This window comes from Centruroides vittatus, unplaced genomic scaffold (genome assembly GCF_030686945.1).
Source record: "Centruroides vittatus isolate TY-2023 unplaced genomic scaffold, ASM3068694v2 contig_481, whole genome shotgun sequence".
Classification (NCBI taxonomy): Eukaryota; Metazoa; Arthropoda; class Arachnida; order Scorpiones; family Buthidae; genus Centruroides; species Centruroides vittatus.
The window spans coordinates 146040-163009 of NW_027122271.1; the positions used below are offsets into that span (position 1 = coordinate 146040).

The following is a 16970-nucleotide window of genomic DNA, read 5'->3' on the forward strand; positions in this document are numbered from 1 at the left end:
ACAGCTAAAGCTTAGTTCACACTGAGCGAATAGCGAAAGCGAATGAGAAAAGCAAAAAACGAGTTTTATTCGCTTAGCGAAATTGACCCATACAACCAAAAGCGAAAAGCGATTGCGAGTTTTAAGCAGCCAATCATTTACAAGCAAGCGAAAATGTCATCTTGAAAAACAAAATGGCTATTTCCGAAATTCTGCCATTAACCACATTTGTTTATTAATTGAAAAAGAAAGATAAGATGAAAAGAAAACAATGCTGAGTGAGAGAAATATTAAAAATCCGTAATTACAACATTTACTCTATTGTGTGAGAAAGTTTCTGTAGCCATCTCAAAAACAACAACAACAACATGACAACTAACGAGAATATGGTTGGTGCAAACTTTTTTCGCTGGCGAAAAAGCTCAATGGTTCTGAACTTCAAAGTGATTCGCGAAATGATAAAATTTGCCGGAAACGACATCATGTCTGACGTTCTATTCGCTCTGTTTTTTGCTTTCGCCAGCGAATCGCACTCAGTGTGAACTAACCTTAAGTGTCAACTTTTCCACCTGACTGTTGATAGTTAATGAAGACCTCTGCTCCGATTCTCCGCGAGGAGTTTTTTCTATCGATGATTGTTTACAATATTTTTGAACAAAAAAATGAAAGTTTTCTTTCATTTACAAAAATTTTCCCACTAAAATCTGCAGTCTCACACAATGGTAGCTTGTAGCATTCTGTTTTAAAGAATTTTCAATGCAACAATTCATAAATTATGTCTAAAAAGTGTTACCTATTAAATTCTATTACCGTATTTTACGGACTATAAGACGCACTTTTTTCTTCGAAAAAGTGCCTCCAAAATTCAGGTGCGTCTTATAGTCCGTAGCGTCTTATAGGTATTTTTTTTTTTAAAATTGCTTAAAAATTAAGGTGCGTCTTATAGTCCGTAAAATACGGTAAGTGCAAAGAACAAAATGTTTTCACTGAAAATTTTGTTTAAAGCATTAAGATGCCATATAGAAACATTTGAAAATGTGTTTTATATTCTAATTTTATTTAATTCCCTAAATCTAATCATTCTTTAATTCCTTTAATTTAATCTGAAAATTAAAGAATGAATGGATTCGAGGAATTAAATAAAATTAGAAAATAAAAAAATAAACAATATTTATTATATTAAAATTGTTTAAGTATGGTTAAACTTAAATACTGTTTCAGGCATTCTCTTTAATTAATAGTTGGATGTTTTTGAAATTAATCATTGTAAACAAAATGAATCCAATAGTAAAAGCCATGGTAAACACAATTTCCAATGTCTCTCTATGTAGTATATTTTAAACAAAATTTTCATTAGAAATATTTTGTTATTTTCACTTTTAATAGATTTTAATAAATACCGTTTTACAGATATAACTTATTTATTAAATATTTGATTTCAAATCTGACTGTACTGTTGGATTCAGCATTGAAAATTCTTTAAAATAGCATGCACAAGCTATAGGTTACTATTTGATATTTTAAATTTACAACTTTTTTGACCTTTAAAGTTCAAATATTGAACTACTTTTAATATTTCAACTTTTATATCTATTAGGGCCAATGATATATAAGCACAGCTTTTACGAAACACACTACACATATGAAATGATATCAATATCTTATAATAATGATATCAGGAAAATAACAACATAATTATTAACTTAAATTAATGTTTTCTAAAAGTTAATTGTTTTGTTATCTAATTTATATCTATCAATTGAATGCGATTCAGCAGGAAAAAAATAAGAGTTGAAGGGGAAATTTTAAGTTATCCATCATATTCATATCATTTAAAATAATTATCATAAAATCATTTAAACAGTAAAACTATTTAAAAGATTTTATGATAATTATTTTAAAGTTTTAAGGAAGTAAAATAATATATATTTTTGATTTAAAACCATAAAATTTTTACACGGATGGAATTAAGTGTTTTGTGAAACATGGAAGAAAATGACATCAAGTAATGGGATTATTATTGATTAAATAAATATGTTTTGCGAGAAAAATTCTTGACTCATGAAAAACAAAATCTTCCACTTAACTCAAATAACAAAACACAATTTATTTTTAGTGCATTTAAAATTTACATATATTAAGAATTCAGAATCAGAAGTTTAAAACAATAATTTTAATATCATTTACCTGATTTTCATATTCTCTTCTTTCTGAATCATTCAGTGCTGTTGATTCTAAAATAATAATAGTTTTTAGTTAATATCTTAACAAACAATAAAAAAAATAATAAATTTGCTAAAAATTTAGAGATTTTCCCAAGAAATTAAAATCTAGACATACAGTATAAAGAGTCTTACATATTTAATTTAATACAAAAAGTCTTAAATTATATATATATATATATTTAATTTAAGACATACAGTCTTAAATTAAATATATATACTTAAAGCAAATGAATGATTATTAAAAACCAGGTGAAATTTCTTAATTTAATATCTTTAATACTAAGTTTTAGAAAAATCAGGTGGCCAGACAATAGGAAATGTACAACTAATCACTTTGTTATTGGTGAAATGTTGCAGAAACTGCTGTACGCAGCATCCAATATGTGATGGCATCAATCTTGCATGAAAGTGGTTAACTCAAGATATCGTCACTGTTGAAGTTGGAATGTGACAAAAGTCTTGAGCATTTCTAAATATCTCTAGGGTCTATGAGCATGTCATAGGCTCATTGAGACTAGCTTCTTTGAAGAGAATGGTCCAAGGATATAGGTGGCTATAAATCCATACCAGACTAACTTTAGGTGAGTGCAGTGGAATCTGCTGGAAACATGAGGGTTTTCAGTGGTCCAAATGTGACAATGTATTTATTGTTTCACTGAGGTAAAAATGTGTCTCATCCTTCCACAAGATCTTCCATAGTATACCTATAAAAGATCTTGTGGAGTAGATGTGGGTACAATGCATCTACTTCCATTTTGACAAGGATTGCCAATGCAAAGACCATTTAAGCTTTCCTGTCAGCAGCAAGCTGCTGGTTGTGGCTAATCTTATAAAGATAGCAATGCACCAACTTTCTCGGTATTATTCAAATTGTGCCACAGGATACACTCAACTATGAAAACACTGCATGAGCAATGTTTATCTCAACTCAACAGCAGCTGCACTAACATCCTGAACATGTGATGTGATAAGTTTATACCCTCAACCAGGATGAACTCCCTGATGTCAAGTTGCCTCAAATTGAATATGATCATTCTCCTGAGAGCTTGTGCAGTTAACGGTTCTCAGCATAAATTTTTACAATAATGAAATTCCCAAACTGGTAAAATTCATAGAATTGCAGTTGTTTTCATAAAACAGATAGACAAGAAATGCTCATTCTAACATGATGATAGCCATTACAGCTGATACGAATGACATTCAACAATTATGTTCACTTTTATAACCAGAATTTTAGATGAACTCAATGCATGCATAATGTTGACTACATGTTTAGATCAAAACATAACAACATAATACTTGTTCTAATTTGAGAAATAAATATATTAAGATATACTAAATTATTATTAGTATATAAAAAATATTTACAGATAATTAAACACTTGAAAACATGAAATGAATTTCAATCAATTTACCTGTGACTTTTGATAGATTACAAATACATTCTGTTAAGATAGATCTGTATTTATGACTAATTTTGATCAATCTGAAAATAAAATAGTATAATAAATAAAATATCACAACTCTATCGAGTACAGTCAACTCCCTTAAACTGCCCCTCCATGTATCACGTATACTGCCACCCCAGGTTTTCTGCTAAAAAACAATTTGTTCCATAGTAAATCAATATTATGAACTACCCATCTTATTTTCCACCATAATCTGAAAACCAATGGTGGCAGTTTAAAAGGGGTTGACCATAATTTTTAAATTATTATTGTTACAACACAATAAGAAATCACTCATGTTCATTCCTTACTATATTTGTAACATATGAAATAATTACAATACATGAAGTGTAAAAACAGATATTTATTATAATTATAAATTCTGTAGAAAAGATGTTGTAAATGAATTTTATAAATTAAGTTACATTCTTCTATATATATATATATATATGTTACAGTCAAAACCCATTTTTAGTTAGGATGCGTTTTAACTAGTTGAAACTAGTTTATACTGGATGTCTTTGTTAAAACCCGTTTTGTCTAGTTAAAACTAGTTTTAACTCAAATTCATTTTTGACTAGCAGTTTTAACTAGACAAAATGGGTTTTGTCTAGTTAATTTACTGCTGTACATGTTTTGATTTTAGATAAAACTTGTTTTAACTTTTAACATTAGTTAAAACTAATTTTAGCTACATAAATATGTTTGGGGGAAATAAAGTTATGTATAGTGATTTGGGGAAAGATGCCTAACATTATGCTTATAAAGGAAATTATAGTGATAATTTGGGTTTTGGAGGCCTCTAACGAAACTATCATATTCTTGAGCATGTTTTTCAAATAAAACTTTGGAGTATATGAAAAATAATTGTATATTGTGTTTGCAATGACGACTTTTTTACTGTCTGGCATTTTAGGCATCTCACCCTAAGTATGCGGGTGAGATGCCAAATGCCATTAGGGTAAGATAACAAATATAATTGCATAAAATTAATTTTCGAATATCTTAACCAAATTTAATTTATTGCATATGTAGTACAAAGTACTTCATAGTAAGTATAACAGCATAGTATAAGTATTATTAAGTTTCCGCCCGTTCTAACGTGCTCTGTAGCTAGCTGAAAGCTTTTTTCAGTCCAAAAACCTTTTTGAGAAGTCCTTATATAATTTCTATGCATATCCTGCAATAAAACGAAAACAAAAATTTATTAAAAATAGGCATATTGGAACTCAATTAACAAAAAATAGGCATGTTACCCCATGAAAAATGTGGCATCTTTTTCATTTGTTAGGGTAAGATGCCTACATTGTACATGTTCTAGCATGTCTGATCGGGATCAGCGGTAGCTCACAATGGAAACTTTAGAACCTTAACTACATCACACATTAATTCCATAATTTTTAATAAATTCTATTTTAACTTTTAGTTTTAAAATGATTCTAGAAACATTTCACAACAAAAGCTTTGTTCTTATCTTGCTTTTATTCTTCTCAGATGTAGAGAATGAGGTAACAGTAGGCAACTACAGCTTTCCGCACTCAATATTGGCCCAACGATTCATCATACAAACACATGATAATATCTGACGTCACCGTTTGAAAATATCAAAAAGTAGGCATCTTCCCCCGAATCACTCTATATGTTGCAGTCAAAACCAGTTGTTAGTTAGGATGCGTTTTAACTAGTTTATACTGGATGTCTTTGTTAAAACCCGTTTTGTCTAGTTAAAACTAGAATTTACTGCTAGTCAAAAATGAATTTGAGTTAAAACTAGTTTTAACTAGACAAAACAGGTTTTAACAAAGACATCCAGTATAAACTAGTTTCAACTAGTTAAAACGCGTTCTAACTAAAAACGGGTTTTGACTGTAACATATATATAATAAATGTTCAATGTGTTTTTTCCAACAATCTATTAATATTTTAGAAAGTGATTTATTTTGTAGTTTACTTCATTAATATCAGGTTTTCCCACACAAAATATCATTTTAGACTCTGTGCATGCCAAATGTGTCATTGTGGTGACTGAATGCAAATTTCAAGCCACCTCAGCAACCAAATGCACATTTCCATAATGCTGGAAACCCATAACATATGCATTCTAATGCTCTACAAGTTCAAACTCAGATTCAAAGGGGTCAAAGGTAGCCAAGGCCATAGAGTTGGAAGTAAATTCGTTGCTAGAGGAGTCGGAATTGTTAAAAATGGACTGACTCCAATTTTTTATTACGTAATTTATATTAACCCTTTCCCTGCCGTTTGCCACGCCCCCTTATTTTGTAAAACGGCCAAGGTTAAAATAGGTAAATCAGGCAATATTATTTTAAAAATTCACCAAAAATTAAATTATTATTTGATTCATATGAAAAAAATCACATATATTTATCAATATAGTTAGTTTTAAATACGACATTTTTCAATAAAGTTTGTTTGAAAAATTTATGAGAAAAAAAAAATAATATATGATAATTGACATTCAAACTTGAAAATTTGTTACTTTTTGTCAAAATTAACATTGTCTGGTTACTTTATTCTTATTGTCACTGAGCCAGAATGACGTAGAATATTGTTCTGTACAATTTGATATTACATTTATGCACGTACGTTTATTCGTTGTGAAATTATCGCACATTATATCAAACATTTGTTTGAAATCTGAACTTTATTCTGCTTTCATCTAATATAATTAACTAATATACTTTATTCATTTCATATCAAACAAGACGATATATTTTTGTAATAAACATATGATTACCAATAGCAATAGATGTAACATTTGCTAATATTTTAGATTTAAAAAAAATTAAAAATTAAAAAAAATATATAAAATATCAGAACTGAAGGTCATAACTTAAATATTTACGATATATTAACATATTATAGCTGAATAAACTTATTATAGCATAAATCAACTTATTATAGTAATATTATTGCATGAATATGCTAAAAATAAAATAAAAAATTATCAGAAAATGAAAAATTAAGAAAAAATAACCGATAATTAAAATTTTTTAAGTCGACAAAACACCACCTGGACAAAAATTTGTAGAATGAACGATAAACAAGACGATGCCGTCAAGTGCTGACATCTGTTGTCGATAAATTTTATAAAAATCGATTGTTAACAGGGTAACGATAGATCGGTACCCTGGCCGGGAAAGGGTTAAGCTCTTAACAGAAGCACTAATTTAATCTCCTTAATTTATTATGATCTCCTAATTTCATGATCTTTCTTTGCTTATCACTAATTACTGCTGATTTTTTTTTACAGAAATTTATATTTGAAAACATTCTGTGTTAGTTAGTTGTAAATTTTTATCATCAAAAGATCCATGCAAAATGGTTAAGAAAACTTGGTTTAAATCTATTGTTTTTTGAATACTTTACTACAGCCACAAATGGAAAACATTTTGTGTCTCAACATGTGGTTGAAAATGATGATATACATAACAACAACATAACAAGTGTTAAGTGTTATGATAATGAAAAACTGTGAAAAAAGATAAGTACTTTGAATAGGAATGATTAATGATTCACTTGAAAAGCAGCCTGATGATTAACTTGGTAGTAGAAAAATGCCTTTATGGAAATATAAACAAAGTATATTTTAAATTATTACTTAAATTATTATTAGAAAAAGAAGTCCGAGTCAAAGTTGGGACTTGGTCTACCGACTCCACACCACAGTCCTGGAGGAAGCCACAAACTTTTGTAGGGAATTTAGTGAGGCAACAATGACAGCTTGTACATACAACAATGGTTTGAGAAATCGTAGAGCAGAGATCAACCTGGAAAATGAACCCATGGGAAGCCACCATTTGCAGTTTTGAACATTGCTTTGAAAGATGTTGTGGAAGTGGACTCCAAATAAACCATGGAAATGATGACCAGGCTATCAATGAATTTTATGACCATTTCCAGAGATCTGGCAAGGCCGTAGACAAAAAAGAGAGACCAACGTTTTACAGGAGTTAATACCATATCAGCAGAACTGGCATAAAATGGCATTTTATGTGGGACAATATAACAATATACTCAGTTCATTAATTAAAATTATTTAATGCTTTAATACAATTTCATTTCATTTATACTTATTTATTTTCAAAGTCAACAAATGAAAAAGTTTCGATAAGTATGTCAATTGTATAAAATCCATTACAGAATTCCTAAGTATATTTTTTTTATATTAAAAAAAAACTACGTTTTGTTTCTATAAATATCAATAAAATAATTTAACCAAAATGATTATCTTATTTTATATATTTAACTAATTTATTAGACAATATAGTCATTATTGATCAAATGCCATTCTGGATTAATGACAGAGACTGTGTGTTCATCTGTTTAAAATAATAAAGATTAAATCATTTAAATTAATGAATCATTCATTTTAATCAATAAAAACAAATGTCTCACTGGAGGCAGATTTAAAAGCATTTGACTAAGCATAATAGGAATCCAAGTCTAAAAAATTGTTCCAACAGTTGAAAAATTTTAATATAAACATTTAACTGATATGTATAATTAGCATTGGGACATCATCACAATGCCAGGCTACAATTTTTAATTTATTTAATTTAAAATATATTCTCTCCACCTCAAATTAGTAGTGGCTTGTCCCTGTACATCATACTTTTCCTTTAACAATAGAGTTGTGCCAATCATTTATCTAACACCTTTAAGAGGAAAATTTTTGAACTGAAATAACACAACTTCCGGTTTGCACCAGAAGTTCATATATAGTTAATCGGGCCTCCTACCTCTAAGGTTTCCATATTTGGTCTCGTCTTTCATATATCTAACTCTGTTCTTGAAATTAAGGAAAAACAGACAGATGGACGACAGTGGGAATTTATAGGTCTACAATTTTTTCAATTTCCAGTCCAATCATATTATTTATTATTTTGAATTTCAATTAAGTTATTTCTTAAATAAATTATTAAGCAGAATTAATTATAAGCAAGCATTTAATATCCAGCAAAGATTTCTTTCAATTATTATTAAACCAAAAAAAAATTTGTATACAAAGATCAGTTTTGCAACAAGTTTCCAAAACAATATAATAATATCGAAAATCAATTAGTCATTAAATTAAATACTAAATCAATAGTTTCAGTTTGCTGTTATAAACATCATCAGATTCAAATATAAATTCTAGAACATTGTTACAAGTGTTGAAGTCATGTGAAATCAAAAAATTTAAAATTCAAAAGTAACAAAAATTAACTTCAAATACAAAATTATTTAATTTGATCTCAGACGACTTCAATGCTTGTAACAATATTTAAGAATTTATATTTGAACCAAATGACTATTGAAAGCAGTTGAAAACATTTTTTTTATTACAACCTTTGATGGATTTTAAAGGTTAGCTTACAATTACTTCTAACATAGAGTTGTACATATATTTTATCATCATCAAAAGTTTTATAATAATAATTATATAAAGTAAATTACTGTTCTTTCTTTTCATTATTACTTTCTTGCTGAGAGAGAACTTGTAAATTTAAAAAGAGACCTAAAAAAGATAAATATTGATAATGAAAAACATACATAAAAATTATTAAATTACCATTAATTCATGAAATTACAACTGAAAGATATTCATAATAAATAAATTTTCTATATAAGATCAGTTGCAAAATGGCATGAATACTATGCTTTTGAGTTTACTTTTATGAAAAATAAACAACTAAGGTACAAGCTTAATTTTTATAGAAAAAGGAATAACTAGCTTTTATTATATTCTATGCAACAGGTAGTAGTTATTTCTTTTTTGTGTATATGGGGGAAAAAAAAGAAAAGCAAAAAGTTGAAAAATGATACAACCACTCCAGTTTGTACTGGTCTCTATTCTCATTGTATTGAGTTAATATTTTTTAGATATTTTCATGAAATAGTCCAAAACAAAATTAGTTAAAAAAAAGTTCTCGAGGTGTAAAGAGAGCTTCATTAACATGGGTTGAAAAGCAGCATTTTGAGAAAGAAAAAATTACAGCTTTTAAAGATGAAGGATTATCATCTAGTGATACTTCTCTAGAGGATAATTTCATAAAAAATTGGTCACATACCATGTGTTGTAAACAACTTTTTGAAACTTGGAAAGCTATATGGAATGAAGAAGTCCTTTCTCTAGTAGATCAAGAAAGCTTACTCTTAAACAAAAGAAAAAAGTTAAGAAAAATTAATTTGGGTGGAACATCTCTTGCACAACTGTCCTGTGATGCAAATATTAATGTTCACAAGTCTGCCTTATCAAAAGTTGTCAATCATAACAACCTTGACTTACAGAACAACACAAGTACAGAAGAGTGGCCAGGGCAAAAGATTACATATTTTAGAAGAGAGTGATGAGAAAAAATTCCTGATGGTTTGGCAATTTTATTGGCATGATCTTAGAAAAGAGGAACAGATCATCAAGCAACATCAGGGAGGAAGATCAGTGGTGGTTTGGGATGGCTTTGGTTACACTGGTAAACATAGCCCACATTCCTAGTCAATATTGGAATGGTTAATGAAAAATGGAGTTTATGAAGTAATGGAAAAAATGGAATCTTATGGAGAACCTCTAGAGAATTTTGGGCAGAATTATGTATGCCAGTGATAAACAGTACAATAATGTTGAATAACTGAAAAAGTTAATTAATTATCTCTACATTGGAGGGAACTGACTTCTCTGTGTTGCAGAAGCTTGTGGAAAGCATTATAATCAGGATAGTGAGTCTTAATGTTGTTTATGTAGGTGGTGTTTATGTACTGTGTGAGGTTGCAGATGAGGTCCGTAAATCGCGAAATTCTTCCATTTAAATTACAACAACAGATTACATAAAAAGGGGGAAAAAAAAACAAGAAAAAAAAAAACTCTTGACCTAGACATCGCGGCGCAAGATGTAACCAACGAGTGTCAGAACACGTGCCGGGACACGTGCCGGAACACGTGCCAAAACACGTGTTAAAAACGATCTATCTATGTCAAAGAACTCTGACACGAAAGGCCATAAATAAATGGAATTATGACGTAAAGACTCATAAATAGGTGAAATTTTGACTCGAGTGCTCATAAATAGTCGATCTAAGAAAACAACTTCGAAAGGGGGGGGCAGTTTAATAGATAGAAAACCATCGCGCTTGAATCGTAAAAGTTCCTAGATGACAGAAACCGCAATTAACGGGCTAAATTATGAGTCCGAGTCATGTAAATTTGTCAACAGTCTCCGAACACAATGGTCAAAAAGACGCCAAATGGACACTCCGAGTCGGACCTTTCCCATGACCCGGGTCGTCCCACGTTTCGCCTAGAAACAAGGGAAAGACCAATTGGAAAACGGGAAAGAGGATGAAGAGCCAATCGGAAATCGGAATAGGGGCGAAGAACTATAAAAACCCGGGATCCCGAAGGTCGGGGAGAGTCTCCTCCGCATCCCGCAAACAGCTGTGACCTGTGTTGTGTTGTGTCGCCGCCAACGACGTACGACGCCTCCGCACCTCTGCGAGCATCGGTCCAGCGATCTCACTTCGTCCGCCCCGGGGCTTCGACGGAAGGGAAATCTTCGCCACTCCGAAGGACTGTAGAGAAGTGGACTGTCTATTGTGGATGTAAGCATATATGTTCTCCAATAAACGGGTTTTCTTATGTAAAACACTTGTCATCATTTGCCTCCTCCGTCACTCCCACATGCAAGAATCCCTTAGGTTCATCCTGACCCAGAGATTCACTTATCCCCACCTGTCGGCGGCCTTACACTGGTGTCAGAAGTTTGGGATATATTTTGGCCCACAAAATTCGAGTAAGTAAGCCGACAAAAAGTTTCTCTAGAAAGTGGGTTGAGCGATGGAGGCTGATGCAAGTGTTCCGACGCGACCTCGGGACGGTGGCAGTAGCGGCTCTCTCCCCTCCTTCTCCGCGTTCGGAGGATTGATCCCGTCATTCTCGGGCGAAACGGGGAGTGTCTCAGACTTTTTCGACACATTGGGAGAAATCGCGAGTTTGGCAGGATGGACGCCTCGCCAGTGTCTGAGCATTGCCAAGTGCAAGCTCACGGGCGTGGCCCGAGACTTCGCATGGCGCGACCTGCAGATGAAATGCGTGACGGACTTCGATACCTTTCGAAGGCTAATGATCCAGAGATTTGATCAAGAGCCGTACTCTATTAAGGTTCAAAAATTTCACGCGTGTACCCAGAAGAGAGATGAAAAGGTGCAGGAGTTCGCAGTCCGCTTGCAGACTCTCGCCAGTGCAACCGCTATAGATCACACGGGCGTAAACGAACAGGAAAGCGCGATTATCAAACGCTGTCAACAGCGAGAACTTGACGAAAAATTGCGTGTCCAATTCTTGCACGGTCTAACAGATAGATTAAAAAGACAGGTAATGAGCAAAGATCCAGCGACCTTCGCGGAAGCGTTAAAAATAGCGATCCGCGAGGAGACAATAGATCAACTGACAGGAAAAACGCGGAGTTTAGTTGCCAGTATAGGCGATATCGTAGATAATTGCGACGCTCAGTCAGAGGAGACCAATCCGCGGAGAGAATCGGCTCTCGACACAAAAATCGCGCACCTTTCGAAGCAATTAGCGACATTAGGGAAAAAGATAGATCAACAGCCAGCGTCAAGGCAAACAAACGCCTTCCGACGAGATGAACCGTCGCGAACAAATCGAATCCAAGAAGCTGAAAGGGCAAACAATGGGATGCGAAATCCGCGTTATCCCCCAAGCCTGCAGCGTCGCCCACCGCAACAATATTCCCCGCGATCCCCACCCGCCTTCCCGCAAAGACAATTCCGCGCGCGATACCCTTTTTATAATCAGTATCCGGAACAAGGCCCTGTGTCGCCGTGGGGAGGGAACGGAGAACGATACGTACAAAACCCTTCGCCGAATTGGAATCCGGGGGAGTACGAATGGTACGGAGGAAATGTCCCTCCGCGGTATCAGGGCAGGTGGGGAGCGAAGAGTGACGCTCCCGATTGGGTAGTCCCCACACGAAATGTGTCGGGCCCCTTTCAAATTTGTCAGTCAGGACAGATACCCTTTTATCAGGCGCGATTCGGGCAATTTGAACCCGGAAGTAGCGGGCATTTTGCACCCTTTCCCTTTTACCCACCGCGTTATGGTCATGGTGGTACAGGAGGTGGCTTCGATACCGAACGAACGCCAACCAACGCGACCCCCTCTAGATTTTTAGCATTGCCTGCACCAGAACGTGGCTCATCAGAAAATAAGCAGCCACGAGAATTAGATAGAGTCACTTCGGTACAATTTCGAGAAAGAAATCATAATGTAGAACGAATACGAGAAGGCCCTGTTCCAACTCCATTCGCGGGAATAAACGAATCGAAAGGTAGAGACTTGCCTCCCTGTACGATGATTTGCGAGGTCGAGGATAGGGAAGTACGGTTGACAATAGACACCGGCGCAGCCGTTACCCTAATATCTCGAACCCTTTTCCCCAACATAGAACTATTACCGCGAGCCGAAATGAGAACGGTAGAATTAGTTAGCGTTACCGGCCACGTCATAGAGACGATCGGGAAGTTTAGATTAAAATTCAGAATCGGACGATTAGTCTTTTATCATGATTGTTATTTGGTAAGACCCGAAATCACCGAGCCGAACGACGGAATTTTTGGTAGAGACATTATCGAATTATATGACGTCACAATTTCGGTTAGGAACGCGACACTTAGCTTTCCCTCAGGCGATATCGTGTCCTTTTGGGGTTTAGCTGAGTTAAAGGAAACTGCCGACCATCCTAGTCTAAAGAGATCTATCGGAAATTGTCAGAAGCAGATTGACGCAAATACACGTGCATCGGCAGGAAACGATTTAGATTTAACTTTAATTAGTGAAAACGAGAATAAAACTAGAGAAAACGCAGAAAAGAAAAAGATCAAACGCGCACAAAAAAATAAGCGAAAAATAGGGAAGAAGCCAAAACAAACAATCGTTAATAGCTTAGAGCAGGGAGAAGACAACTCTCCTAAGGAGGTGACGATAGCGGACGACTACGTCATTCCCCGCGGTCTGAGGTCATTGTGGAGGGGAAGGTCCACTCTTCGGTGACTCATCAAGTGGGAGTGGTTGAACCAACAATCCCCGACAGTGAGGGAGTGTTTATTGCTTGTACGATAGTCAAAATACAGAAGCATGGAAAAGTACCCGTTAGGATAATGAACGTAAAGACACAACCCGTTAAAATTAAAAAGGGGAGTAAAATAGGAACATTTCTTTTAGCAGAAGAAGAAACAAAGGAAGATGCAAAGCAGAATAAAACAACGCGATTAAATGAAACAGAGTTAACAAGAGCTCAATTTGCGAATTTATTCGATTTTAGCGAAGTAGGAGAGGATAAGCTGACCCCTTTGTTAGATTTATTATACAGATACAGACAAGTATTCGCGAAAGACGATTACGATCTAGGCTATTGTGATTTAGTAGAGCACAAAATAGACACTGGAAACAGCCCCCCTATTTGTCGTGCCCCATACCGAATTCCATACGCGCAACGGGAAATAATGGATGAGATAGTGGAAAATATGATCAAAAATGGCGTAGTTGAACCGTCCAGCTCCCCCTGGTCGGCACCTGCGTTATTAGTCGCTAAAAAGCCCCAAGGTTACAGATTAGTGGTGGATTATAGACAATTAAATAAACTTACCAAGGTAGACCCATACCCGTTGCCCCATATCCAGGAGTCATTGAGTTTGCTGGGAAAATCGCGATACTTTTCCTCCATGGATACTTTAAGCGGATTTTGGCAGTTGCCTTTGAGCCCCGAATCGAAAGAAAAGACGGGGTTTAGTACTCCCTCGGGGCACTACCAATACAATCGGATGCCAATGGGCGTTACCTGTGCCCCAGCGACATTCCAAAGATGTGCGGATTTAATATTAAGCGGTCTGAAGAACAAAATTTGCCTCGTCTACATGGACGACATTTTGATATTTAGTCCAGACTTCGAAACTCACTTAGAACGGATGGAAATTGTCCTTCGGCGCCTGGCGAAGGCAGGTCTGAAGTTGAAGCCCCGAAAATGCCAGCTGCTGAGGCAGCGAATAAAGTTTTTAGGGCACGAAGTGTCAGAAGATGGTATCCGACCCGACCCGTCTAAGATCGAGTGCGTTAGAAATTTCCCCCAACCTCGGAACGAGCGAGATGTTAGAGCATTCCTGGGACTGACAGGGTACTATAGACATCACATTTCGCAATATGCAAAAATTTCAAAGCCCCTTTCGGACTTACTTAAGAACGATGTAAAGTTCCGCTGGGCCGAGGAACACAAATCCGCGTTCGAAAAATTAAAGGAAATTTTGATAACTGCACCCCTGTTAAGATCCCCAGATTTTAGCCGTCCTTTTGTGTTAGCAACAGATGCCTCAAACACCGCGATAGGCGCTGTGTTATCACAGGAAGATGAACGGGGAGAACTCCCAGTGGCATATGCTAGCAGACTGTTAAAGGCCTCGGAAAGAAATTACAGTACCACAGAAAAGGAATGCTTGGCCGTGATTTGGTCAATTAAACATTTCAGACCTTATCTTTATGGAAGGAAATTTACAATTATTACAGATCATAGACCTCTTAGATGGCTCATCAACGTTAAGGACGAAAGTTCGAGACTTAGTCGTTGGAATTTAGCACTACAAGAATACCAATTTGAGATAATTCACAAACCAGGAAAAGCCCATACAAATGCAGACGCGTTAAGCCGAATGCCCGTAGCAAAGATCTGCGAAATGCAACCCATATACAGTAAAATGCAAATAAAAGAACAACAGAGGAAGGATCCCTTTTGTAAACAGGTCAGGCAACAATTAACGGGAAACCCATCCTCACAGGAAACAAACCTAGATGCTGCAAATTTTTATTTGGATGCAGATCAAACCCTTTATCATAGGAAAACGATCCCGGAAAGGAATGAGACTTGGGATAGATTAGTAATTCCCCAAATAATGATAGAATACATTTTAAAATTATTTCACGACATTCCTAGTTCAGGACATTTAGGTGCTAAAAAGATGCGGAAGAAATTACAAAAACAGTTTTACTGGCCCGAAATGAACAAACATATCACGCATTACCGTGACAGTTGTCAGGAATGCGCGATGAGGAGAAGGCCCCTGCATGGTCATCAAGCACCTTTGCAGACGTTTCCTAAAATATCGAGACTTTTTGAGCGTACTGCATTAGACATTCAGGGTCCACTCCCTACTACTTATAACGGAAACAAATACCTATTGGTTTTTGTCGACCACTTTTCTAGATGGGCAGAAGCGATCCCTTTGCCCGACGTTACCGCTAAAACCGTGGCAAAGGCGTTCGTAACACAAATTATTCTAAAGCATTCGGTCCCAAAACAGTTACTTACCGATAGAGGATCCAACTTTGTGTCCAAGGTAATGAAGGAAGTCTGCGAATTGTTGCACGTGGAAAGGCTCCTTACGACAGCGTACCATCCCCAATGTAATGGAATGGTCGAGCGCCTTAATAAAACCCTAATAGATATCCTGACTCATTACGTCGACGCGGATCAGCGCAATTGGGATGAAATGATCCCCTATGCTCTTTTCGCATACAATACTACTACGCATTCGAGTACGAATGAAACCCCCTTCTTCCTTTTGTATGGACGCGATCCGACTTACCCCTTTGACATCGTTACCGAGCCCAATAGACCCCAACATGGCGTAAGCGAAAATTATGCGAGCGAACTAAGAGCGAGACTAGCTTTAGCTCATAAAATAGCCCAAGAACACGCGGAAAAAGCTGCGAACGATAGGAACTCCTATCATCAGCGTAAGCATAAGCCGTACAAATTTGCCATAGGTGATAGAGTCTTCGTCAATGAAGTAGCTATCCCAGTAGGATTAAAACGAAAATTAGCCCCGCGATGGCACGGTCCCTATAGAATAATTGCTGAAACAAGTCCTGTAGATTTTATAGTCCAGCACGTTCATTCCGGGAAACGATTACACACACACGCCAATCGAATGAAGCCTGCAATCGCTAGGATGGAATTCGCACCGTCCGATGCAGGAGGAAAGAATACGGACGTAACAGACTCAGATGCAATTCCCCTAACCGCAGAACAACCACAAGTGGAGCCCGTTGACCCCTGGGATGAAATCGTCTTAGAGTCACTTCAGCAGAGTCCGTTAGGCGCAACGGACGCCGCGAGAGGAACAGAGATCGACCGACCCGTGACTACTCCACAACCCTCACACAGATATGCTCTTCGAAGTCAAGGACCTGTGAGCGATTATCCCTGGGTTCTTCCCAAATCCTCGGGAAAAACGCAGACAAACGGGGTGATAG

General features: G+C 35.5%; 1 protein-coding gene across 1 annotated transcript in view; it reads right to left on the minus strand.

The window, feature by feature from the left end:
• Nucleotides 1–16970, minus strand: part of Nup75 (nuclear pore complex protein Nup75) — an 85782-nt gene that overhangs the window by 48149 nt on the left and 20663 nt on the right. The window contains exons 4-6 of the mRNA XM_067273465.1: nt 9110–9170; nt 3620–3690; nt 2167–2213 (exon numbers count right to left, since the gene is read on the minus strand). Of these exons, the coding sequence (XP_067129566.1) occupies nt 2167–2213; nt 3620–3690; nt 9110–9170 (179 nt within the window). The remainder of the gene's footprint in view (nt 1–2166; nt 2214–3619; nt 3691–9109; nt 9171–16970) is intronic.